Genomic DNA, 25,753 nt, shown 5'->3' with positions numbered 1-25,753 from the left:
GACCCCTTCTCTGGCCATCACTGCATGATGTACCTGGGACCCCTAGAAACCCCCAGGGGCAGAGCAACTGTGGTACACCGGGTCCTGGGATTGCTGGGTTTGGGTGTGGGGCTTGGTACTCGGGGGTGAGTGCTCTCCCAGGGTGGTCGATGGAGGACTGCAGATAAGATACAGTGACTGTGATCTCTCATTCATGAGAAGAGGCTCTCTGATCCTCCTTTGGCTCTTCCACAATTAAGTACAATTCAGGGTTACGGGCTCAGTTGCATTGTTATCCATTCACATTTTGAATGATTTATTGACTGTCAAGTGTTCAGTCAATATAAGATGGCAATAGGGAGCTATCTTGTATTTTGCAGCAAGCAGTGATAGTAATTAACGGAGTTGGAAGACAATGAAATATTTAAGTGTAGGGCTTAGAACTAGAGAAATACTGGTACCATAAAAGAATTAGAGTTAAAAGGGAGAATTGGAACAAGTGTAAAAATAGGTGACAGGAAAGATGAAGGGATTATTTTATTAATACAAAACCAAATGATTCAATTCGGGACAGTTCTGGGGAAAAAAAGGTGCACAAAATTGGTTGTCAGTTCATTCTCATGATTAATTTCATCATTATGTGTGGATGAAGGTGAAGAGGAGATATTTGGGGGAAAGAGGAGTAGTAAAGAAATTTATAATGAATAAAGAGTTAGTGGGAATAAATAAGTTGTGGTAGGGACCTGGAGAAGGACAAACATGTCAACCCTGACTTAGCCATCCGCTGATTGTCATTCTGCATCACCCTTGACTATAGAGCTCTCTTCAGTCTGGGCACATGGAAGAGGGAGGACCCAGCCTCATCCGGGCTGAGCAGCAGAGGCTTTTCCAGATCAGGTGGTGTTTGAATGGGCTTTGGACCAATGAATAGACCTGGCTCCAGACATTCCTGACACAGAGCAAAAGGGCATTATATCATGGAAGAATGAGAAATTCAAAGTAAATAAACAGCGTTCATATTTTAATTTAATCTTGAAGATATTTTTGAACTTATGAAAGTTTGAACCATGAGAATGACACAGTCATCTTGTTTTTAAGCTAAGTGTGATGGCACTGTGGAAGGTACATTGAAGAGGGATGGGCTGATGGCAGGGAGACCAGCTGTAGGTACTGGGGCTCTGTGGTGATCCACTTTTCCCTCTTGATGTTTGAGCCAGAAGAAGGCGAGGGGTTCTCCTTCAGCCTGACTAAAGATCTGTAATCTCGTAGTTCCAGCTCAAATGCCAAGTTCCTCTCAAGGATTGGTGGAAGGAAGATTTGAGTCAGAACATCTTGTAGTAAGAAACAGCGATCAAGCTTTCTCATCTAAGTGAAACTTTATTTTTACCAGGTCCTAAAGTTGTTACATTTCCTGTAATGTTATTTTTTTTTTTTTGACAGTTCTTTGACCTTTATTTTAAGAATGTTATTGATACTGAACTTTTTTCTGGTGGTGCAGATATAAATGAATGTGCATTAGATCCAGATATCTGTCCAAATGGAATTTGTGAAAATCTCCGTGGGACTTACAAATGCATATGCAATTCAGGATATGAAGTGGATTCATCTGGGAAGAACTGTGTTGGTAAGAAGTTTCACCTGTTTCCTAAGACATCTCATGCATCATGCATTCTTTCTTTGTTGCTTGGAGGAAACTGCTGTCACATAGCCTAAAGGACTGGGCAAATGCATGGCCTTCACTTTGGGTGTCAGCATGGCATATACATATCGTGATTAACTAAACTTTACATACCTGAATCCTAATAGTTTATAAGTAGTCACGTATCATGTTCACTCCAGAAAAAAGAAGCTCCTTAGATGTATAAAATACAGATTGTGAGCTGTTCTCACGTGTCTACAAAGGCATCCCTATTTTTACCGAGAGAAGCAACTCTTCTCCAACCACTTATTAATCAAAGAAAACCCAGCTTATTTTCAGTAATAACTGTTCTCTGTTAAGTTTAGCAAACATCATATTTTTTTAAAGATTTTATTTATTTTAGAGAGAGAGAGACAGAGCATGAGAGACAGCAAGCATGAGTGTGGAGGGCAGAAGGAGAGGGAGTGGCAGGCTCCCCACTGAGCGGGAAACCCTAAGACCAAGATGCAGGGCTCTATCCCAGGACCCTGGGATCATGACTTGAGCCAAAGGCAGACACTAAACCAGCTGAGCCACCCAGGTGCCCCCAAGCAAACACCATATTTGATGCTTTAACAAACCTTAATGAAAGCACCAGCCAGTAACTAAAAAAAAAAAAAAAAAAACTTGGGGAATAAAATGGTCAACATGGGACCATTTTTTTTTTCAACTTTCTCCAGTCACCTAGACTAGTATTTTCTAAAACGTACTGTCCATTCTATAGTGCAGTGACATACTGACTTTCGAGAAATGAATTCTTCTTCTCTCACACCCTTAATTTTAGGGCTTCTTTTTTGGGGGTACAGTTATGATTTGACTGCACATGGTATTTTCAAACTAGGTTAAACTCAAAACAAGTTTTACTATTTCATTTTTCTGTAAGAGCCTTTCCTCTTCGGCAGACAGAAATCATCATTTATCTGTACAGGCCCAGAAGGACACAGAGATATTTTAGCTTCATCCAAAAATCACCCCATTTGAAGCAAAAGAGAGAGTTTGGGAGGCAGTAGGGACTCTTCCTTCAATGCACTAGTATGTACTCCAAAGTCGACCCGATTATCATCAGGTCAGAAGTATGTTCATAGTCCAGATTATGTTTAGAGATATAAAGTGAGGAATCAAAGATCCACCACCGCCATAGGGTTAGGACGTGGCTAGTTTTTATCTTCATCAGCAATTCCTCACTTTAAGGTTCCATATCCTTCTGACATCATCAAAGCTTAAGGATTGCAATATTAACACTTCTGGGAAGTGTTAGCATTCCCTGTGTCATTTTGAGAGAATTCTTGCCATGTTGTTTGCTCATACAGTAATGTAATTTTATTAAATTTCCGTATTTTAAGTACTTTTTAAGTATATTGCTAATTTAAGTGGATTTACTACTGTGAAGCTAAGCGGCTCTCCAGCGCTGAATTTGTGTATCCTTTATTTTAGGGCTACTAGGTTGTCAAATAATGATCTAAGCAGAATTTCTCGATGTGTAAAAAATTCCCTGTGGACATGGGGCCTCTTCTGTGGGTTGTGTGATCTAGTTTAGCCCAACTGTATATAATAAGCTGTTAAAGTTCCACACTTCCTGAATTACCTTAGTAACACATATCAAAACTTAGATTTTGCACCAGACAGACCAATTATTCACCTGAAAGTAAGGAGTTTTTCCGAGCTCTCTGAATCTCAAGTCTGAAATTCTCATGAGAATTATGAATTCTACAGATTGCTTCCTACTCTATAAACAGAAACCAGAGGCCATTTCCGTTATTCTAAAGAAGAAACATCTATCCTGGAACTAACACATATCAAAGATGGGCCATACTTTCTAAATATTTATTTAGTCCCTTAAATCAATAGGGTTAGTTCTTTTAATTCTGGCACAAGGAACAGTTATATGAAGATTAATGATTTCCAGAAAATCCAGGTTTCTTCTTGTTAAAGAAAGTGAATTGCACAGTATCTGGTGACTTTAGACTTTGTAGACACCTAGTAAAAATAATCAGATGAAACCTCTATTTTCCTCAAGTTAGGTAAGTTAGGCAAAAACCAATGGTAGAGGAGTTTTGCCTGTTTGCTTGAGTTAATCATGCCATGTGACCTTAAAAACTTAACCTGAAAAAGCAGAGGAATTGCATGCAAGAAATGAGCTCCTCTAAAAGTTCATGTTTGTCGGTTTTCCAGATATTAATGAATGTGTATTGAACAGTCTACTTTGTGACAATGGACAATGTAGAAATACTCCGGGAAGTTTTGTCTGTACCTGCCCCAAGGGATTTATCTACAAACCTGACTTAAAAACCTGTGAAGGTAAACTGTGGTTTTCTTCTCATATTATGTACTTTAATGTCTTTTGGTAACTGAAAACTACTGAAAAACCGTGACAGTAAGTTAGAGTTACCTATTTTAGACAATTATGTCATTGTAATTGAGATTCTGTGGCCCTAAATGACACTTGCATGCACTTTGAAAGCTACTGATGGTACTTACCTACAGTTGGCATTTTATTTGCCATCATTTAAAAGATGAAGAAGATATCACATAGTAAGTAATTTGGAGATCACGTTTAATGTTTGCTCCAGATTTTCTGAATAAAAAAAAATCAGCCATATGCTAGATTCTGTGCTATAGAGATATGCTCAATTATTATTTTTGACATTCCATCTAGTCCAGAAAAAAATCATCTAGGCCAGCTCTACTATCTAATAAAGAATATATGGTAGAAATTGAAGCCAACGTTTAAATATTCTTTCAAGCCCAAGGCTAGTTTTTTAGCAGTAACATGGACCTGCTTTTGTTTTAGACATTGATGAATGTGAATCGAGTCCTTGCATTAATGGAGTCTGCAAGAACAGCCCAGGTTCTTTTATTTGTGAGTGTTCTTCTGAAAGTACTCTGGATCCAACAAAAACCATCTGCATAGGTATTTATCCTGCTGATCAGTACTGTGTTTAATGTCCACTTTTAATGCAAAAGAGTTTATTGCAAAATAGTTTAAGTACGGATGAACAAAATTGTAAGTGACCATTATCACGTGTTTCACGTGATAATTCTTGATGTAATTCCAACGCATGTTTGAATTTTTTATATAGATTCTATTAAGTATCCATTAAACATCATCTCCCACCTCCCTGCAGAAACCATCAAGGGCACTTGCTGGCAGACGGTCATCGATGGGCGATGTGAGATCAACATCAATGGAGCCACCTTGAAGTCCCAGTGCTGTTCCTCCCTCGGTGCTGCCTGGGGGAGCCCGTGCACCTTATGCCAAGTCGGTAAGAGAGACAGGCACTGTGGCTCTGGGCCCATCCCATTGGTCACTTAGCTTGGGAAGGGGAAACCCAGCACTTTGTTTATTTAGGTTCACCTAGGAATTCTAGATTTAATTCTGATGACCTCAATGGAACATATTGCTGAATAGGAAACTAAGAGAAGTGTCGAGAACAGTAATTTCATGTGATTTGGCGATTAGGTTATTGTTTTCTACCACCACACTGTGATCTGGTTACCCTGGTGTTGCTTTCCTAGATCAGCAACTCCTATGGGCTCTCTTGGAACCTCATGATTAGGGTTCCTGAGCTTCTTACAGGCACAGATTATCTTCCAAAAAATGGATTGATGTAAAGGAGCCAGTTTTCATGCTTTAACTTCTAAATCTGTTGCAAAGCTGAGGTTTGAGAGCCGTGCCGATGATTTTGTTGATTCAGTGTTTGGGTAAATGAATACATAGTCTGAATGCTGCAGGACAGGAGATCTTCAAATTCTAGACTTCGTTTTCCATGTTCATGTTCTAGGAATCATATAATGTGATTCCTATTGTAGAGCTGATAGCAAAAGAGAGATCTAGCCAATTTCCTTTTTAGTCATCACCTTAGCATGATATTTAGGGGACCTTTGGGTCTTTCAGGACCTCTCAGAGGAATTGAGCTTAATTCAAGGAGACATTTCATTCTTCTTCTTCATCTATGCAATTGCAGAAACACTTTGTCATCTTAGACTTATTCATAGCCACAAAACCTAACTCATGTCCAGGTCCTCTTTCGTGTTTCTTATACTATGTCATACAAAGTCTGGATATTGTTATCTCAAATTTGTTTTTTGTTTTTTGTTTGTTTGTTTTTTTACAGATCCCATATGTGGCAAAGGCTATTCAAGAATTAAAGGAACACAGTGTGAAGGTATTTATGTGTATTTATAAGCCATATATTCTGGTGTGCATGAAGAATGCCTGTGTGAACTTGGATTGGATAAAGTTGTCATGTAACTTCCCAGTGAGAAATATGCAGCAGAGAGGAAAATAATGAGAACTGCAGAACATAACAGATGTTAATTTCACAAGCATATATATGCTGTTGCCAGTGTTGGATCACCATGGCCACAAGGCAGGGTGACTGAAAATGGTTTAGGCTGACCATGGTTTCGAGTGACTGCACTTTCAAAATACTATCAGAAAAAGAAAAATGGAAGTTTTCGATGAGGCTATAAAATTTCCATTTTTTTTTCTTGGTTTGTCCTGGCTTTTGTTTGTTTGTTTGTTTCATGGTCATGGAGGATTCAGAAGGACATACTCTATTGTCTAGTTTTTGAAAGTCTACACGGATTGTTTCCAGTTTTGTGATTCTTTCTCACGGAGTCCCAGATAGACGTAGGTCAGGGTGACTAACACAACCTGACATGACACAGCAGCTGAAAAATTTTAAAAACAGCAATTAGTCCCATATGTGGAATGAAATGAAGTTTTTTTTTTCTTTCCTGCTAAAATAAAGAGGAACGCTACAACCCCCACCCAAGCTCTTGCTTTCCAAATTATGACTGAATCCTTTGGCCTTTCTCTGGTCCAGACCCACTGTTAATAACTTATCTGACCTCAGCAGCACATTTTGATGTACAAGTGGCCAGAACAAAAAACCCAAAAAGGTAAATTTCCCCCTCCCCACTTACATCTCTCAGAAGGAAAGATTTCAAATATTTTTTTTCAACATCCCTGGCTTGGAAAGTTATTTTTCTAAATGGAGACACAGTATGCTAATGCTCCCCTTTTTTTGGCATTGGCAAGCACCTTTCTTTGAATTAACTTGATGGTGAATATTTTTCCAAATTAAGTGCGGAGAACATACTACTTTCTATTTAGCAAACCGGGAAGGACTGGTGCGTTTGCGAGTGGGTGGGTGAATGACGAATGAATGAACACGAGCATCTTTTGACTCTCCCTCACTCACACTGGGACCACCAAAGCTCTGGCAAACAGCCCGAGACTCTTGCTGAGGTAGAACTAGTTATATGCTTTCTGGGGACATCTCAGCATTTCTCAGAAGACACTCTTTTAATGGCCCCAGGTTGTTCTCAGTGGGATTTTTTTTTTCTTTAAGCTATTTCTTCTTTGCTACTCTGAAAGGCCAGGTTTCTGTTATTCCCAGACATCTGGTCTCATAAAGCTAACTATGTGTCTCCTGGGAGCCTTACTTGAGATGTCCATAGTATCCAGAGCTGTCCCCAAGAACTCTTACCAACTCCCAACCTCTCTAATTCAAAAATTACTCCTCAAGACCAGTGGAGAAACTCATACCTTTGGGAAACGGTGGACTCAGTCTTGTTGCTATTCCAATTTCCCAGAAATTCTACACGAGCTATTTGGAAGCAAACTGGTTTTATGAACTTATTTGGTTCAAAGTGGCCTTTTCTGTTGTGAGAATAATTGTGACTCCATGAATGGAATAAAGTAGAATGATGTTACACAGATATTTTAACTTCCTGGTTTTTTTCTCTTCATAGATATAAATGAGTGTGAAGTATTCCCAGGAGTATGCAAAAACGGCTTATGTGTGAACTCTAAAGGATCGTTTAAATGTCAGTGTCCCAGTGGGATGACTTTGGATGCCACAGGGAGGATCTGCCTAGGTAATCCTGAGCTCATTACTTTTCTAATGGTCATCTCTTAAAGATTATCAAAAACTCAGTTAGTAAGATGAAGCTGAATATTTGGTTCCAAGTACAGTTATACATATCCCAAATTCAGCATTTCCATTAGGACCCATAATAGTTTCCTTGACAAATAGCCTTCCTCACTCAAATTCTTCATTTATTCTTTATAAAAAGAGTAGAGAACATGTTAGTGAAGAGAAACATTAGTTCCTTATTGATGTGTAAGTACTCCTTAAATCATTACTATCACAATCATTATTCTAGAACTCTTAAATCTTCCTCCGTATGCCACCCACTATAGGATACAAGGTGAATGGTGGGGAGAACAATTTTGCTTGATTAGAAACTGCAGCCCATGCCTGCTAGGCATGTCCTGCCATTGGCCAAATGGACAGGTCCTTGCAGGAAACCCTAGTGGGTGTGAGCGAAGAATGCCACATTCCTGAATAGTGAACCTAAAGGAGCCCAGGGCCACTGTTACTTCTAATCACGGTGGGATTCTCCATGCCAACTGTGAGAGCCCAAGTGGCATTGATAGGAAAGAGACCGGACCCTGAGTTCTCAGAAAGCTGCCTTGTGGGCTCTTACTGGCAGCAGGTTGGAGATCCCACAGTCATGTGTGTGGCATCTGGCAGACATAGTCTGACCCTGCTTCTGTGGCTTCTCACTGCCGGGAATATGTACCTTGGATCACTTGTTTCTGAGTCCATGGCTCCGAAAATGTACTTTGTGTATCTGAAACCATATTTCTCTGAAGATTATCCTTAGTGAAGGGTAGGTGGTTAAAAGAGTAGTATGAGGTTAAGGGATTTGGATCATTTATGAATTAGAACTAACAAACCTTAAATATAGAACTTTATGGTTTATAATGTAAGCAATATGGAGTAGAAAAGCTGGAATCCAGAGGGGAGAGTCTTTTTGTAACCACGGATGTCAGTTAATCTCATTTTGAGTCTGCTTTTTTTGTTTAGGAGGAATCGGCATTTAATGAGAACCTTCTTCCAGGTTCTTCAGTTGAAAGATGCTTCAGTGTTTAATTTGGAAACCATTTTAAAAGTATCCATCCATCTCATTAGAGGCAACCTGAATGTAAAGTTGCCCAGGAGGCTTCAGAAGCTTTCTAACATTAAAGGAAGATCAGGCACGTAGGTGAATGGTCAATGACCACTTTGTGAAGGAGAGAGAGGGGGAAGATAATGGCTTAGGTTTTAATTACACTTTACAGTTCCCAGACACGGAATCTCATCTGAGCTTCACGGTAGCCCCTCAGAGATGGGCGCAACATCTCTTTATGGATGTAGAAATTCAGGGTCAGGGTTAATAATTTGTTTCAAATAAGCAACTTCTTAGTTGCAGAACAGGACTAAGTTCCAGGTCTTTTGACATCTGGCATATCACTTCTTCTACTCTTCCTCATGATTCCACGAATTTGGCGTTGGGGTTAGATGTGTCCCCACGTGTACCCAGAAGAATGTACACATAAGCACATGTAGAAGTGAAAGAAATACTTGAGAAGCAGAGCAAATGGCTTTTCTTTGCTGTTTTTCCTCTTCAGTCTCAAATAGGGCATTCTTCATTTTGGAACTTAACATTGTACCTCTCCAAAAATGAAGTGGATGTGAGGAAAAAGTGCTGAAGCTAGCTTAGATGTTCTCCAATGAGAAAGAGTAGGTTTCCTTTTAGCTAGAGAGGAGGTCAAGGCATGATGGAGTGCATGTATTGATAGTAAGCTTGCCTGTACAGGGAGAAAACGTCTCCCCAAAGAGCACTGCGGGATTTCTCCGAATACCGTTCTTTATGTAGAATTATCAGAAAATGCCTAAAATTGAAAGGAAAGTTTCCAGAAATAGGAGGTGAAAATAAATAGGAGCTGCCAAAGAAAAGAAAGCCTTTTATTAGGTGGGAATACTCATCAGAAAGCCTGGACTCCTTTTGAGGAAAATAATTAATTCCAGCCAATAAGTACATAGCAAATTATTGTGGACATTGTATTTTGCCTAACCCGGCTGGTCGGCAGTTTGGGGCAGTGGAAGGAGGTAGCTCTCCTCAGCCTCTCTGTGTTCCGTCTGGCAGATATCCGCCTGGAAACCTGCTTCCTGAGGTACGAGGACGAGGAATGTACTCTGCCTGTTGCTGGCCGCCACCGCATGGACGCCTGTTGCTGCTCCGTTGGGGCCGCCTGGGGGACTGAGGAATGCGAGGAGTGTCCTGTGAGAAACACGCCCGAGTACGATGAGCTCTGTCCCAGAGGGCCCGGATTTGCCACCAAAGAAATTACAAATGGAAAACCTTTCTTCAAAGGTACCATGGTTTCAGTGGCTGAGGCTCTTCTTTTTAGACCCCAGTAGGATGTTCTGCTAACAGGAGAATTACAGCGAATATCATCAGCGAGCCATCCCTTGGTCATCTCCGCAGACGGGCTTCACTTTCTGAGTCACAGACAGCGGATGTTCCCTCTAGAACGGGTTTCTTTTTCCCACCTTTCAAGACTTCCTGAGGCCAGTTGCCTCTCCCATTAGCCCCTTGCTAAGTGTTTTAAAGTAGATTTTAATACTGCCCTAAGCCAGATATCAACAAAAAGGACATCTTCTTGGGGAATTTTTATTCTGTCTGCTGAAGCTGTAGTGTTTGCCCTCCTCTCTGCTGGTTTAATCCAGGTCACTGCAGCTCGTCTGAGTGTACCATAGTGGAGGGAATGGCATGACAAACCCAGTTGGCAGAGCCTCTTTGTCCAAAAACAGTGAAAGTCATTCTGATGGCAAGCACATTCCAGTGACTTCTGATATTTCAAACATTATTTCAGTTTATTATGCTATCATCTAAAATTCATGTAAAAAATGAGAAGTTGCAAATTTAATCTAATTCCAAAATTGATTTAACTTTTTATGCACAAGGTACAGAACTTGTTTACTTTAGCATATGGAAAAATCATGACTGGTTTCTGAGAATTCCAGTTTTTCAGAGAGGCCCAGCTTACGTTCCTGGTATAGATTTTTGTCTTCATTGCCCATTGTGTCTGGGCCTGGTTATTATACTTCATAACCAAATCAACTTACAAGAATGGGAAATGAGTATATAAATAGTGCTTAATTATCCTTATATAAAGTCCAAGAAGCCCCAGGAATTAAAATTCTGTCTAGAGAGACAGTTTCTAGATGACCTTCTTATAAATGTCTCTTAAGTAAATTCAAAGGAATGTGAATGATTTGCTTCCAAAGGCTGTGGCGATCCATTGCCACAGAACTTGTTCTTGAGATTTAATCTGCTACTTCTGTCTTTCATGACTCTTTGTAGCAATGATCTTGTATTTCTTGAGCTTTAGGTCTTGCTTTGGAAAGGCCCCTGAAAGGAGATCACCCATTACATTTTGCAGTCTCCTAGTGTACAAGAAACTCTTTAAATTATATTAATGAAAACTTAATATTAATTGAGAAAATATTTTAAAATTGTATACATATTTGAGAAAATATTTTAAATAGTATGCATTTATTTACAAATCATTTACATTTTAAATGACATCCTTTTTGAGGTTCTTATATTTCAGGTGCATTGAAAAGCGTAGAGGAGTATCTCATTCCACTGTACTCTCAATTGGTTGCTGTGGGGCAATATATTCCAATCATCTTCTGTGTGCTTTAAGTATAGAGTCTAATGGTTTAGAATATTTGTTCACTCATTCAAGCAAATACTGAAGTGCTTGGTATGCATCAGGCAGGGTGCTGGGCTCTAGAAATCCAAGTAAACACACCCTTTATTTCCCTAATAATGCTTTCTAAAATGTAGAGGCTTAAAAGACTAGAAATGTTTACAAAGTCACAGTTTTCATGGGTCATTACACATTCTTTAAAATGCATTTTCCCCAGACCTTTATTCAAGACCCTCCAGCCTCCTGGGTTTAAAATAGAGGCACTGAGAACTCCTTACAGGATGCTCAGGAACTTTCTGCACATTTTCTTTTTCTTGAAGATATCAACGAGTGCAAGATGATCCCCAGCCTCTGCACCCATGGCAAGTGCAGAAACACCATTGGCAGCTTTAAGTGCAGGTGTGACAGTGGCTTTGCTCTTGACTCTGAAGAAAGGAACTGCACAGGTCAGTGACGGGCTCCCCATTGTGGGGCACCCTGTGGAACTCTTCCCCTTTCCCACATTGCCACAAGAATGAAAACTGTCCTGTTACTCACGTGCTGCTGCTTACTGCTTGCACTCAGACATCGACGAATGCCGAATCTCTCCTGACCTCTGCGGCCGTGGCCAGTGTGTGAACACCCCTGGGGACTTTGAATGCAAGTGTGATGAAGGCTACGAAAGCGGATTCATGATGATGAAGAACTGCATGGGTAAGAGTGTGACCATCTGGTCCGCACGGGCAAAAAGGGATTCCCCGAAGCTGTGATGACTCAGAGCCTCCCTCCCAGGCCCCCCGTGCTCCTCAGTGCAGGGGTCTCCTGACCAGCATGTCCAGAATCAGTCTGTGGCAGAGGGAGATGACATGCAGGAAGCATGAGGGCTTTCTTGCTGTGGGTTGGCAGTGGCCTAGGACACCAGTTATTGAGTCCCAGAGAAGTGAGTTTAACACCTGGAAGAGACACCCCAGGGAAGAGAAACAGTTCAAACATTAGCAGTGTTAGAGGTCACATTATTATAGTGTTTCTGTCCAACATTTCTAGAAAAAGAGATTGATTAAGCTGGCTGCATTAGATCAGGTTCCCTAGAAAGAAGCCCGAGATGGGGATTTTTTTAAGGAAGAAGCTGTAACGAAGTGAGGAAAGTAACTTAGGGCGGGGGAAGAGGCCTCTTAGCCTTAACCCAATTGCACAGGGGATCCTGGAATGTTCATGGTATCAAAGAGCTATCCCGCCTTCACGCCAGACCAGATCGTATACTCCCTTGTCAGCCATGGGCAGCCCCCAACATTTGAGGGGGATGTAATTCTTCCCTCTCGGGCATTTCTGAGTAAGGTGGACAGCCGTTCTTCAAGAAGGGAGCTTGTGAGCCCCGAGCAGCCAGGACTCCCAGCAACTAGGGGCACTGAGGCGTGCACTGGCTTGGGGTCCTGGGCAGGACACCACTACCGTCTTCCACATGAGTTGTCACCATTTTGCAGATATCGATGAGTGTCAGAGAGATCCTCTCCTATGCCGGGGAGGCGTCTGCCTAAACACCGAGGGAAGTTTCCGCTGCGAATGTCCTCCTGGGCATCAGCTGTCCCCCAACATCTCAGCATGTATAGGTAAGGAGGAAGACTTTCAGACGTTGTTCTGCCCACGTCTCTGCCATAGTCAGAAGAGCCTCTGGCTGGCTGTTTACTATTTTTATTTTCCAAACAGACATCAACGAGTGTGAACTGAGTGCGAACCTCTGCCCCCATGGCCGTTGTGTGAACCTCATAGGGAAGTATCAGTGCGCCTGCAACCCCGGCTATCATTCAACCCCCGACAGGCTGTTTTGCGTGGGTAAGTGCTCTCTTTTCTTTTATATTTTCTTTCATTTAGTCTCTTTCTAAAAACACTCCCAACAATGTTCTCTGAGTTCTGTTTCATCACTGGTTACTTTTCCTTCATCTTCCTTGTTTTCATGTAAGTAAAATTCTTTTCATAGTGGCTCACGATCTTTGGATCTCACCTCCCTTGTCTGTTTAAAGAACCATATAAATGAAGGATCTGAAAGGTTTTAGCTCTAACAAGTCTGATTAGAGCCATGCTGCTTGGAAGAGTGAACAGTAGCACAGGCTTTGTTTATGCACGTGCATAACCAGGCAAATCAGCAAGTGAGTGCTAACCACCTGCAATTAATGAAGCGTGGATTCGGTGAGAAAGACAAAAAACAGCGGGTACGGTATCTGCCCTTAGGTGGCTTGATCCGCTAGGAGATTTCAAAGAATAATTATTGGCAAGAAGACCATGTTCTGTTCATACCTTACACTGAAATGGAGGCCAGGTCTGGCACTCCTTAAAGATGGGGTTTTGTGGGACAAGCATTTTGCTTTGTGGCTGGCCCTCTGTAGGTTTAGGCATGCTGGGAAGAGTGGCACAGAAAGCCCTCTGGGTTTATTGTGCCCAAACTCAAAGTGAAACTTTGTAAAAACTGCCAGTTTTTGCCTGGTTTGGGGTGTACATCATGTGGAACTGCCAAGTCTTACATGGTTTCCACCCAAAGCCATAAATCAGCCCAAATTTTTCTGAAACATGGCCCAGGACAACTCAGAATTCCAACTCAGGTTCTTGAAAAGGATTGGAACCTCAGCCAATCACACTGAATGTCAAGTTTATAACTGAATATGGGACCCAGAGAATTTCATCCACGTGCTCATTATCGTAACTGGGATTGTTCCTTTAGCCCTAACATTTCTCCTACCTGGCATGGGTCACCCCGTGTATCGTGTAACTCATTGTTAGTTTAACTTCCAGGCTGCAACATAAGCATTGTGAAGGTAGGGATAGGGTCTGTCTCATTCACGATTAGATTCTTATCTCTAGCACCCAGTAGGTTTGTACTTTATATTCATTGAAGGAATAGAATGATGCAATGACTTCCATTTGCCCGAGGATGTTTTTGTTTTGTTTTACTTTGGAAACTTTAAACCGGTGCTATGATCATAGACACAAAGAAAGGTGATTTTCTTTTTCTTTTTCTTAGACATCGACGAATGCAACATAATGAACGGTGGTTGTGAGACCTTCTGTACAAACTCTGAAGGCAGCTATGAGTGTAGTTGTCAGCCAGGATTTGCACTAATGCCCGACCAGAGGTCATGCACCGGTGAGTAGGTGAAATTCTTAATGACGGGTCCACACCTAGAGCGGTTCAGGGCCCAGACTTTGTAGTCAGACCGTCCTGAGTTCAAATTTTGTTTTGTTACACATTTTAGCTGTGCGTCCTTGATAAAGATCCTAAGCATCAGATTCCTCATCTATAAGACGGGATTCAGATTGCCTGTGTGGGAGAATGCATATAGCACTTTGCACAGTTCCTGGCGCATGGAGTATAAGATATAGTCTTGAAGAATCTGAGCTTTTGGCTCACTTCAGGGCTGCTCTTGACCAGCAGCATCACCTAAGAATGTGTTAGAAATGCAAAATCTTGGGCCCCACCCAGACCTACTGAATCAGAAACTTCTGGGGATAGATCCCAATAATCTATTTTCACAAGTTCTCCAAGTGATTCGGATATGTGCCAAAACTTGAGAACTGCTGCTCTAATTCACACTTCCTGTTGTGTCATCTTGGGCTGGAAGAGCCATGTCTCTAGCGAGAGACAAGAAAGGAGGTGGGTGAAACAGGTTTTCATTTTGGGTTTCGGTTAAGAAGAGAACTTGGGTTTAGGGATCAAAATTACTTTATCAGATCTAGAAAAATGTCCCCCCAAAACCTTAGATATAAATTTGACTATAAAAGTCAAATGTTGAAAATAATATAAATGTTTTTCTTAAAAGTGCATCTAGGTGGATATGCTTATTTTAATAAGCAAGTTTCACCTTTACAATATCAGTAAACCAGAGGATGATCGACCTTAGGCATTTAAATTTGACAATGAGAAAAATAAAATAAAATTCACAATCACTGTTAAACGATAAAATCATGTCAGGGATAAAATTGCTAATTAAATAATGGATTTCTAAGACGATGTGGAGCTTGACCCTGAACAGTATGTTCTAGTTCTTGAAAATGGTTCTCTGCTTTTTTTACCCAGGATAAATTGATGGGATAATTTAAAGCTTCATTTGGATTTGAGAGCTAATTCTCTTATGCAAATAGGCTGAGTTTATTTGACCTGAGTCAGTTGACTTTTTCGCCACCTAGTAATAGATCTACTATTAACAACATGCTATTGTTGGTTTTCTTCTCTGCAGACATTGATGAGTGTGAAGATAACCCCAATATCTGTGATGGCGGTCAGTGTACAAACATACCCGGGGAGTACAGGTGCTTGTGTTATGATGGATTCATGGCGTCTGAAGACATGAAGACTTGTGTAGGTAAGCAAAGAACACAGAATTTCCCATTTTGTCTGGTTATTCACAAGCACTGCTAAATTACACAAACATGGGTTTGGGAAGTTGATAAATGGATCCTATGGGAAAAGTAAGGATATTTAGGGGCATCTTACTAATATTCCAAAGCCAGCATTCCAGAGAGCAACTTTCTTGCGACTGCGAGATGATGTTCTTGTCAGATACGTTATGTGGACCGAGCTGACCATTGGTCAACCCACATGGACATTTGTTTTATGTCTGTGCGTTATTTCTGTCCACTTAGCCCTTCTGTGGCTAGAATTTAGGCCTTTTAAGTATTTTATTAAAGGCAAACAAAATTTATTTCTGACCAGAATGCAGTAGACTCTAGAATGATTGCATTGACGTACTCTATTGCTATGTCTTCACATCTGTTGTACTTTTCTCCCGCAATATCTAATCCCATTCAGTATCTTTGTAATCTAAGATGTTGTAATTTCATCTCTAAAAATTTGATTTGGGTCATTTTTCACATCTTCCCTGTCTCTACTTGATAGGTCCACTCATCCTCTAGCTTTTTGAGCCTATGAAATAGAGTTATAATAACTGCTTTAATGTCCTTGTTTACTAATTCCATCATCTGTGTCAGTTCTGAGTCATTTCAGTAAATTGATTTTCTTCCTCATTACGGGTCATATTTTCCTGCCTCATTGAATGCCTGGTAATTTTTGATTGGATGCTGGCATCCATGATAAATTTTGACTTACTAGTTGCTAGATATTTTTGTATCCCTAGAAATATTCTTGGGCTTTATTCTGGAACCCAGATTTGGAAACAGATGGGTCCTTTTAAAGTCTTGCTTTTATGCTTTTAAGCAGCGGTTACTCTGAGGCTTATTTTGTGCCATGACTGAGGCAAGACCCTTCTGAATTATGAGATTTTCCAGTCTGACCAGTAGGAACAGGTACAATTGCAGGCCTTCTGTGAGCTCTGATGATTGTTCCCTCTAATTCTTTTGGGTGGCACTTCCCCTAGCCTTGAGTAGTTTCTTTACATGATTGCATTGATCTTTCTAAGATCTGAACATGTGACAGGGACCCTTTGCAGGTCCCCAGAGCTCTCTCTCTATGCAGCTTTCTTCTGTCCTTTACTCTGCCCTGTGAACTCTGGCTACCTTGGGCTTCCAGGACTTCCAGCATTTTCCCCTCAACTCTGGGACTACCCAACTATACCTGCTGTCCTCTCCCCTATGTCATGGCCTTAAAACTATCCCTACACCGTAATCTGGGACATTCATTGAACTCACCTAGCTTGTTTTCTTTCTGTCAGGCATCACTATCTTCTGTTGCCTCTGTGGTCCTTTTGCTGGTGTTTCACATGGGAAAATAAATTCCATCTCTATTACTCCATCTTGGCCAGAAACAAGAGTCTAGAATTGAAAATATTTAAATCCTGTCACATTTTTATCTTCAGGAAACCTTTACCGAATATTTTTGAAGTCCTATAAATTAAAGTGCATGTCGTAAAAAGTAGATAATTTTTAATTTGGGAAAGAAGTGGAGTTTGTAACTATCTGCATGAAGACTATTAGTTCATCTATTCTTTTAAATATTGGAAACTAAAATGTTGGCAGTTGCAGACTGAATTAAAATTTTTATCTTGCAACAGAATATGCTGCTTTAAAAGGTTTTCTAGACTGTCACATAAACAGGCTCTAAAAGCACCCTAGAGTCCATCAGTTTATTTGCTTACTTGACCCAGATAAAGAGCCAGCGGCCTGGTTAGCCTACAGGATAGAAGGCAAGTGTGAATTGAGCTCTGTAAATATGACACTTTTTGGCGGGGGGGGGTGCGAAAGCACTTCACCTTTTCTAATTTATTTGTCATCATTGTTTTATCTCAGGAAAAAAGTTTTCAGTGGTATCGAACAAATAGTTATATGTATTAATAATATCTATATTTTACAGATGTCAATGAATGTGACCTGAATCCGAATATCTGCCTAAGTGGAACCTGTGAAAACACTAAAGGCTCATTTATCTGCCACTGTGATATGGGATATTCAGGCAAAAAAGGAAAAACTGGCTGTACAGGTATGTTTTTTTCAATTTGAACAAAAAACGCTTGATGGCTAAGAGATGACTACCAGAGTAATGCAAGTTTTAAAACTACTAACGTTTTAAGTGCTTTATAAAGCATTTTGTGGACCATTTTTCATTAACTTAGCCTGCCCTGCTTTGAAACATGTCATACTTTAGATCTACGCTCAAGCTTTTTTCTTTACCTGTGAAAAAAGGCATAATGGATGAATTACCACTATAACTAACACCGTAAATATCATATTTTTATGAGGTTTCAACCACATTTTTATATCAGAGTGCTTAACATGCTAATTACTAAACATTCCTATCCCTTTATTAAAGCAAGCCTGCCTTGTCAACGTTTCATTTAAGGTTTTGTAACTAAGGTTTTAAAGAAACAACCTACAATTCGTATTTTTCATCAATTCCCATCAGTCTTCCAGTTCCTTAAATTAGTGTGCTTTTGATGTATCCAGTTGCTTTAGCCCAAATAATTCCTGGGGATTAGCAAATCTTCTGAGGTGATAATTAAACCATTAGTAATTTTGTTTGCCTAATACCAATAGTCCATAAGAAAATCTTTTCACAATATTTGGAGAAGTTTATTTTATTAAACATCAAATAAAAGAAGTCATTCTGTGTGGATGATATTGTTATTAAGTATTTAGTTGGTGGTTTCAAATTTGAGGCCATGATGGTAAGTATGTGGAATAATATATTACAGTTTCACTATAGTGACTTGTAGTAATATGACAGATTATGGGATATAACATAATTTAAAACATAACGGAGATCATGGTGAGCTTGAATTAGGTAATGGCGTAATTTCTTTACAAATAACAGACTTTAATTCCAAAAGCCAGTTTGGCAAGCCCTTGCGACTTGAAACGAACATTAAAATATTTGCAGATTGGCAGTGTGGTAAATGTCCTTTTCTTAATTATATCAACATTTTTTCAAGAAAGTTTGCAAGGATATTTATTATCATTCCAAACTGTCCAATAATGCTAAGTTTCAAATTTATAGATATACGAGATAATGCCAATAATATTACTATTGGTTCAAAAATGACAAATTCTAGCCAAATTATAAAGAGAAGCATGAAGCTAGAATGCTTTCACGCTCACTATATTACTCTTCATATGAAGCATGGCTAGGGGTCCGTTCTAGTAAGTGGAACGGCATTTAAAATCGCAACTACTGGTCTCTGGGGTACAAAGGATGCTTAGCTCAGTATGTCTGTGGCTCATTCTTTACTGGAAGCTTTCAGGATAAATACAGGACTTGAGGTAAGGGGTGGTGGTCCGGCACTGATGTAGGGGAAGGTAAGAGAGTTCCATATTGCATTTTACCTAATAGAGGCTAATACCATTGTTCGGGTCCGTTGACCTCACTGAAATTCAGCCCAGAGAACCAAGAGGCTTACAGAGGGAGAATTTAATCGAAGGGGACAGTCTTCATTCCCTATAAGAAAAGGATCTCTAGAATTTCATGCTCCAAATTCCAGCTAACAGAGGCATGTACAGAGGCTGATCATTTTAGGCCTTTCACCATGAAGAAAGCTTAAGATTTTATACAATAGTAATATCATTTTAGATAAATGAGATATGATGTGTATAGTGCCCTTGGCACAGTGCTTGGTGCACAATAGCTGGTCAATAAATAGGAGCTATTGTTGTCATCATAAAATGAGACCTACAGACACAGTACCCAGCAGTCATTGTAAAGACACAACTTCTAGTTCAGCAAACGTCTATACTACTAGTTACTGATACATGCTTGAAATGAGTTTAAACTCAGTATATGAAAAGGCTTGTTTTTCATAATTGAGTTTGCACCGTGGTGATGAGAGCCTTATGCTTCATAGTAGATGAGATGACTCCAGTTTTACATTACGAACAGCAGTCTTTTGGTAAATCGCATGAACAGAAACTTAGATTTGAGGTCCAAGAAATAATCTGTTCTTTCCTAAGGGCCAACATCCCTCTACTTTTAAATGGTAGCCTAAAATGACTTTTCAGTTTCATCGAATCCAGCCAGCACTGTCGGGAGAAGACCGGAGTTTCACAGCCCCGTTGATATCAGAGCAGCGCGGCATGTGATATTCTCAACGCGAAGCTGTAGAACTCGGGATTTTATTGCTAGTTCTCCCACTGGTTCTCGAGCTTGAACAACTCACCAGGGTGCCTTGTAGTTATGCAAGTGTTCCTCTTGGGTAAGCACCCCTGCAGTGAGGTATGGAAAGAGGGGGTGCATCAGTGAGGGAAGAGAAAGAGGTCCTCTGTAAATACTGTTATTCAACCAAAAGGATCACGTTTGATTGGAAATGACTTACACAAACAGGAGTTGGCAGTGAGTTGGTATACTTGAAAACAAGTTTTAAAAAATCTGAGCCAGGGTGTATTTTTAATCCCATGTAACTAGGGCTCTTTTAGCCTGCTTTTAGTTTGAAATTAGTGTCACTCCCAACTTAGAATACCGTCAGGTTACCCTGGTGATAGTCATGTTAAAGGCAAGTGTTTATAATGTCCCAGGCAACTAACGTAAATAGAGATATGTATCTTGCCTAATGGGATAAGCAAGCCACACCACAAATAGCAGTGAAGAACAAACCTGGAACAATGTTTTTGATGATATATGTAAATATATTTTTTACATATATAATATATATACAGACACATAATGTGTATACTTATAATATATATAATATATGTGTGTGTGTGTGTATATATATATATATATATGTATATATATTTGAGTACCCTGTAAAGGAATTATAAAAATATGTATGGTATTTCATAGGGAAGAACTTTGTTTCATGAGAACTCAAAAAATGTCCTCTGGGTTCCATTACAGCTTTGTCTAAATATTTCAGCTCCCTTGTCATTACTGATTGTTTCCATTTTAACAAATAAACATGTTTTTTTCTCCCAATCACTTTAGCAGCGCTCAGAATCCACCCACTGACTTACATTCCCAGCCCACACAGATGTTAAGGGTTTCTTTTTTCTCCTTCAGCTTTGTTCAAATCATGGGTGTTTCTGAGGAGAACGTTTAATTAAATGGAGAGAGAATGTACATTTGCTTAAAATCTAGAACATGGCTCTTCTGTCCTAGCTTAAGGGTGCTGGGTTACAGTTTTTCTGCGGCCCACATGCAAGGCTTCTGCTGCTCATTCTACATCATTGTAATCAGACCACAAATTGGAAGAAGGAGAACCAGGTTGCTGCTAGGTGCCATCTCTGGTGGGTCCTGGCTTTCACAAACTAATTCGTAAGACCCTACCTCCCATCATGGGCTCACTCAGTCAGTTAGTGAGCAAGCACGCCATTAAAATCAGAATTGTTTCTAGTTAAAATAGCAGCATATCTGGGTAATTCCATTTCTCAAACTCTCTGCTGCTTTTCACACGAGAAATGTTACTCATAGGTCTTAGTCCATGACAGAGAATCGTATACTTCAAAACCATCAGGACTCAGGGAGAATTTGTGCCCGTTTCCTTCTAGCTTCTTATCACTGCTAATTGTCCTCTACTGGCTGTCAGCCTGTGAAAACTCCGTGGGTGTTCAGTTAAATAGTCTTGGCTCGCATCTGGGTCCAAATTGAGAAACCCAAGCCTTCATGTTTGGCCTCTCCATTTATTCTAATGTCCTCTTCCCCAATGCCCCATCAAGGAGATCTCGCGGTGTGCCAGCTCTGCTGCTACTGATGTCCACATGGCAGGAGGGCAGGTGTGTGGGGCTGATAGAGCCTCGCCTTGTAGGACTGTCAGAGGAGGCCAGAGCAGCTCAGAGCACAAGCCCTTACTCGAGTGTCGGGGGACACACCCAGCACCTGTGCACGGGGTCTGCTCAGACCACACCCTGGCCCATCAAGACAGCCATGCAAGGAGGACCTCTGAGTCTTTGTGAGGAAACTTTGGTGGGGTTAAGGAGGTTGCAGTGTCAGCCCTAAATTTGAATTTCCTTGCTTTTCTTGGCTTGGGCTTATTCTTAATCTTAAAAAAGGAATTTTCTGTCTGGAGCAAACTTGTGGGGGAAAGAGAACATTTGTACAGAAAGAGATGTTCTTGGCAAGCATGTGCTATGTTTCCTTCACACTTATTGAGGAGTAGATGTTTGAATACAGCATTTTGTTTGCTTGTTTTCCTTATGGCTCAGTTTCCCCTTCTGTTTGCTTTTATAATGAAGTGCGTGCAGTCTTAGGTCCAAGTGTGCCATAGAAATAATTAATAAATAATAGTGGACAATAGTATGCGTGCACATATACACACGTGCAAAGAGCTTTTCCTCAAAGGTGCCTTTGCACCTTAGGACCAACTCACTTGTTGCATACTGACGGGAAGTCATTGAGATAATGACTTAAACAAATATTCATGAAATGGAGACTTGAATATTGTCTCCTGAGTATCATCTCCTGGTATCCTAAAGCCTATGATACATGGCTTCTTGCAGATGGAATTTCTTTTCACCTTGAAAACATTGCAGTAAAACTACATGTATTGTCTTGAATTATAAATTTATATTAGCATATTATTGATTAAAAAAAGGGAGGGAGACTCCTTTTCAAAAAAATAGCTCTTAATTGCAAGATTAAGTGTGAAAGGTTAAAAAAACTCATATGCAAATCAGGGTACATTTGGTCCTTAGAAAATTTGGAAAGAAAAAGATTGACAGGCTAGATTGACAGGCTATGATCATCTCTGAAAATTGTACTTAGTAGAAAAGATTAGTGAAATTTTCTGTAAGTCTGTTAATACAAAGATTTTGAAAACTCCAGAAAGTGGGGCTTAGAGTAAAGTTCTTATGTGACTGAAGAAATCAGCACGATTAGGCTGCCATGGCCCAAGGGAAAGTGCCGAGCAGCAGACAGGGAAAATGAGTTCAAGTGGACTCAGAAATGAGTTCTGCCACTTACTGACCTTGGGGCCCTTGAAAGTCCCCATGTTCTTGGGGACCACGGTATTCTCCTCTGAGTAACTGAGAATTAGGAAAGTCAAATTCTGAGTTTTTTCCACTTAGAAAATGCCTTGACTTTATAACATTAAAAAGCTTCAATACTTAGGCAGTGGAAGCTTATCATTTCTACCAAACTCAGAGATCGGGACAAATAAAGGAGGGAAATGAAGACAGGACTCTGCAAAAGTGGTCCTTAACTCTGAGGGGAGTGATTACCTGAGGACGAAGTGTCAATGGTCCTGCTTGGAGCCCGTGAGGTCAGGCTTACTTTCTTGAATTCCCGAGCATACTTACCACTATTATCCCTGGGCTGGCCTTCCTCCTCATTTCCTTGGAATGTGCCGTGCTCAATTAGTCAGTTGGTTAAAGCTTCCAGTCACAAGTCTAAAGCTGCCTGGTATGTGCCTCCCTTGACCTGCTTTAATAACTCAATAGACTCATGTGGCTGCCAAGGCTACATTAAAATTCACCCATACAATACATTGTGATTGTAAGAACTTTCTTCCAGGCGTGTTTTCATTTTACGATTGTTAGTGATGTTACGAAGTATTTTTGTAGGAAAAATGTCATTATTTTATTTTGTGTTTGCTCTAGAAGTTATGAAGAAGCCAGAGATCCCAGGACCATTTCAGGGCTTCAGATGGAACATTTGGCAAACAGTGTGTTTCCAAACACTTTCAAAAATCATTTAATTGGGCTTCTTAAGTAAACAAAAGGGTAAACACAAGTTGCTTGCCCAGTTTCTTTTTCATGCCACTTTTCAAATGATCACTGAAAATTCTTGCAACATTTCACATGCCCAAACTATCCTTCTTGACCTAAGCTTTGTGTTAGACGTTGGTTTCCATATAGAGTCATAGTATCCGTATTTCCGAGTTCTTAGTTAATGAAAAAGTTGTTATAAAGTGAAATACCTGTCTTTCATTATGGATTCATTTTGGGGAATAAAGATTCTGGTACTGATTTCAATTCTGATCACCAACAGGGTATCTTAAAATTCAACTCAATTCTGATGACAATATCTACCCGGAGATAGTGAAAAATGCCACAGGTTAAGGGCTCAGTTATACAGACTATCCTCATTTCAGATGCCAATCACAAGTCCAGGTTGTTACCTGTGCTTTGGAATGACTGGCTATTAATCCTATAAATCAGAGGTTCTCACCACCCTCTGTCCCATCACAGAACCCAGGAAACCAGTTTCCTTGCTAGATTACCAGTTTATTATAAAAGGATATAACCCAGGAACAGCCAGAGAGAAGGGATGCACAGGGCAAGGCATGGGGCAGGGGTTTGGAGCTTTGAGGCCCTCTCTGAGCAAGCCATTCTCCCGGAATCTCCGCATGTTCACCAATCCAGAAGCTCTCCGAACCCATCTTTTTCTGTTTTATGGAGGCTTCATAACATAGGCATGATTGATCAAATCATTGGCCATTGGCTGTTGATTCAACTCCCAGCCTCTCTCCCATGGAGGTCAGGGGGGTGGAACTGAAAGTTCTAACCCTCTAATCACATGTTTGATTCTCCTGGCAGTGAACCCCATCCTTAGGTGAAGTCCAAAATTAACCTCGTCAATATAAAAAGACACCTTTTGTGCTCTCATCACTGAAGTAATTCCAAGGGTTTAAGAGCTCTGTACCAGAATCAGGGACAAAGACCAAATGTTTATTTCTTATTATAAGTCCCAATATCACAGAAAACAACACATTTCACTTTATATTTTATGGCACTTTTAGATTATAGAATCTGTCTTGGCTAAATTTGGAAATGGAATTTTGGAGAATGGAGAACTTTCAAGAATTTGGGGTCTTTTAGTAATGTTAAAAAATGAAATTGAACTGAGTAAAATTTGAAGATTTTATTGGCTTTATTCCATGATTTATGCTTCCAGCAGCATCCCATCTGGCAAATACAAAGGAGCTCCAAGGAGCTGTACAAAACGGAAGGTTTTTCTGGTAGAGAGGGGGAGAGAAGCAAGGAAAGAGGAGATTGTTTCAGTCAAGGTCTCCTTCCTATGGGGACAGGAGAGGTCTATCAGGTAGATTACCTCTTAGTGCTAACCTTAGTTACCAGGTAACTCCAGATTAACTGGTTAAAAGTTTCATTCCTGGAAGAGGCTGCAATTAGATTAGGTATTAAGCCATGGTTGGCTGATATGGGGCTTAGCACAAGTGACTGCGTTTTAGGCCTGTTGTCTCTTTTTGACAGTAATGTGACCTTAATCTGGTACTCCTTTTACAGAAAAATCTCCATTGGATTGATTTGAGTTTTACATGAAATATACAAGAAGGCTTGGGTCTCCAACGTGCTAGAACTCTGAGAAGCTAGAGGAAAGATGGTTCACTCACTGCCTTAAGGAAAATTCCCTGCAAATGTTTGAATTAGCAATGCCTAAAGTAAAACCTTTATAAAAATAAAGCGTAATTAATTAATCTAGTACTTCCATTTAAGAATAAACTATATTTAATATATAGCATATGAGTGAAAAATTTTTCTAGTATGCCAACATTGTATTCCTTTGTCTGTATGAGATATGATAACAATGTACACCATTACTCTATAGTTAATAAAAATATTGGGAATAGAAACATGTGACCATGCATGTTAATGCCATAGGACGTTAGGCAAATCGCTTTTTAAGGTCTTCAACGAGAAAGAGGTTCATTTTGTTTTGCAGTGACTAGACACTTACCTTAAAATAATGGGAGATAATTAAAATTAATAGCAAGTAGCATCGTATTGTCCTTTCTTTCTAAATTAAAACGTAAAGCTGTTCAATGTATGTAGAGTTATATATGTGAATGCTAAACCAATCTATGTTATATTATGGAAAGTGTGAAAGTGAGTCAACTTTTGAAGTTGCTCGTTGCTATTGCTAAGTTATTTCAAAGACCAAAAAGGCATCCGTGCTAACCTTTTTTTAAACCACTGGTGATTTTTCCAGACATCAACGAATGTGAAATTGGAGCGCACAACTGCGACAGGCATGCTGTATGTACCAACACGGCAGGAAGCTTCAAATGTAGCTGCAGCCCTGGATGGATTGGAGATGGCATCAAGTGCACCGGTGGGTTGAAAAATAATTGCTTCTCATGAGCTGCGTAGATTATAAATATGATACTATTTAAAATTCTGTAAAGAAAAATGTGCATACTACTGACTTTAAATGTGATGCTTTTTGCTCATAATGATGT

The 25,753-nt window shown here is 40.0% G+C and overlaps 1 protein-coding gene across 1 annotated transcript in view; it reads left to right on the top strand.

Annotated features, from left to right (window-relative positions):
* The window catches only part of FBN1 (fibrillin 1), a 225,713-nt gene that overhangs the window by 139,513 nt on the left and 60,447 nt on the right, over positions 1 to 25,753 (top strand). Inside the window, exons 19-33 of the mRNA XM_026518436.4 lie at positions 1,478 to 1,603; positions 3,830 to 3,955; positions 4,449 to 4,568; positions 4,783 to 4,920; positions 5,773 to 5,823; positions 7,418 to 7,543; positions 9,641 to 9,868; positions 11,534 to 11,659; positions 11,778 to 11,906; positions 12,674 to 12,799; positions 12,897 to 13,022; positions 14,206 to 14,328; positions 15,419 to 15,544; positions 17,488 to 17,613; positions 25,504 to 25,626. Coding sequence (XP_026374221.2) covers positions 1,478 to 1,603; positions 3,830 to 3,955; positions 4,449 to 4,568; positions 4,783 to 4,920; positions 5,773 to 5,823; positions 7,418 to 7,543; positions 9,641 to 9,868; positions 11,534 to 11,659; positions 11,778 to 11,906; positions 12,674 to 12,799; positions 12,897 to 13,022; positions 14,206 to 14,328; positions 15,419 to 15,544; positions 17,488 to 17,613; positions 25,504 to 25,626 — 1,920 coding nt within the window. The remainder of the gene's footprint in view (positions 1 to 1,477; positions 1,604 to 3,829; positions 3,956 to 4,448; positions 4,569 to 4,782; positions 4,921 to 5,772; positions 5,824 to 7,417; positions 7,544 to 9,640; positions 9,869 to 11,533; positions 11,660 to 11,777; positions 11,907 to 12,673; positions 12,800 to 12,896; positions 13,023 to 14,205; positions 14,329 to 15,418; positions 15,545 to 17,487; positions 17,614 to 25,503; positions 25,627 to 25,753) is intronic.

Source organism: Ursus arctos, unplaced genomic scaffold, assembly GCF_023065955.2.
Source record: "Ursus arctos isolate Adak ecotype North America unplaced genomic scaffold, UrsArc2.0 scaffold_36, whole genome shotgun sequence".
Taxonomy (NCBI): domain Eukaryota; kingdom Metazoa; phylum Chordata; class Mammalia; order Carnivora; family Ursidae; genus Ursus; species Ursus arctos.
The sequence above is the reverse complement of the archived record's forward strand: the minus strand, read 5'-3'. Positions and strand labels throughout refer to the sequence as shown.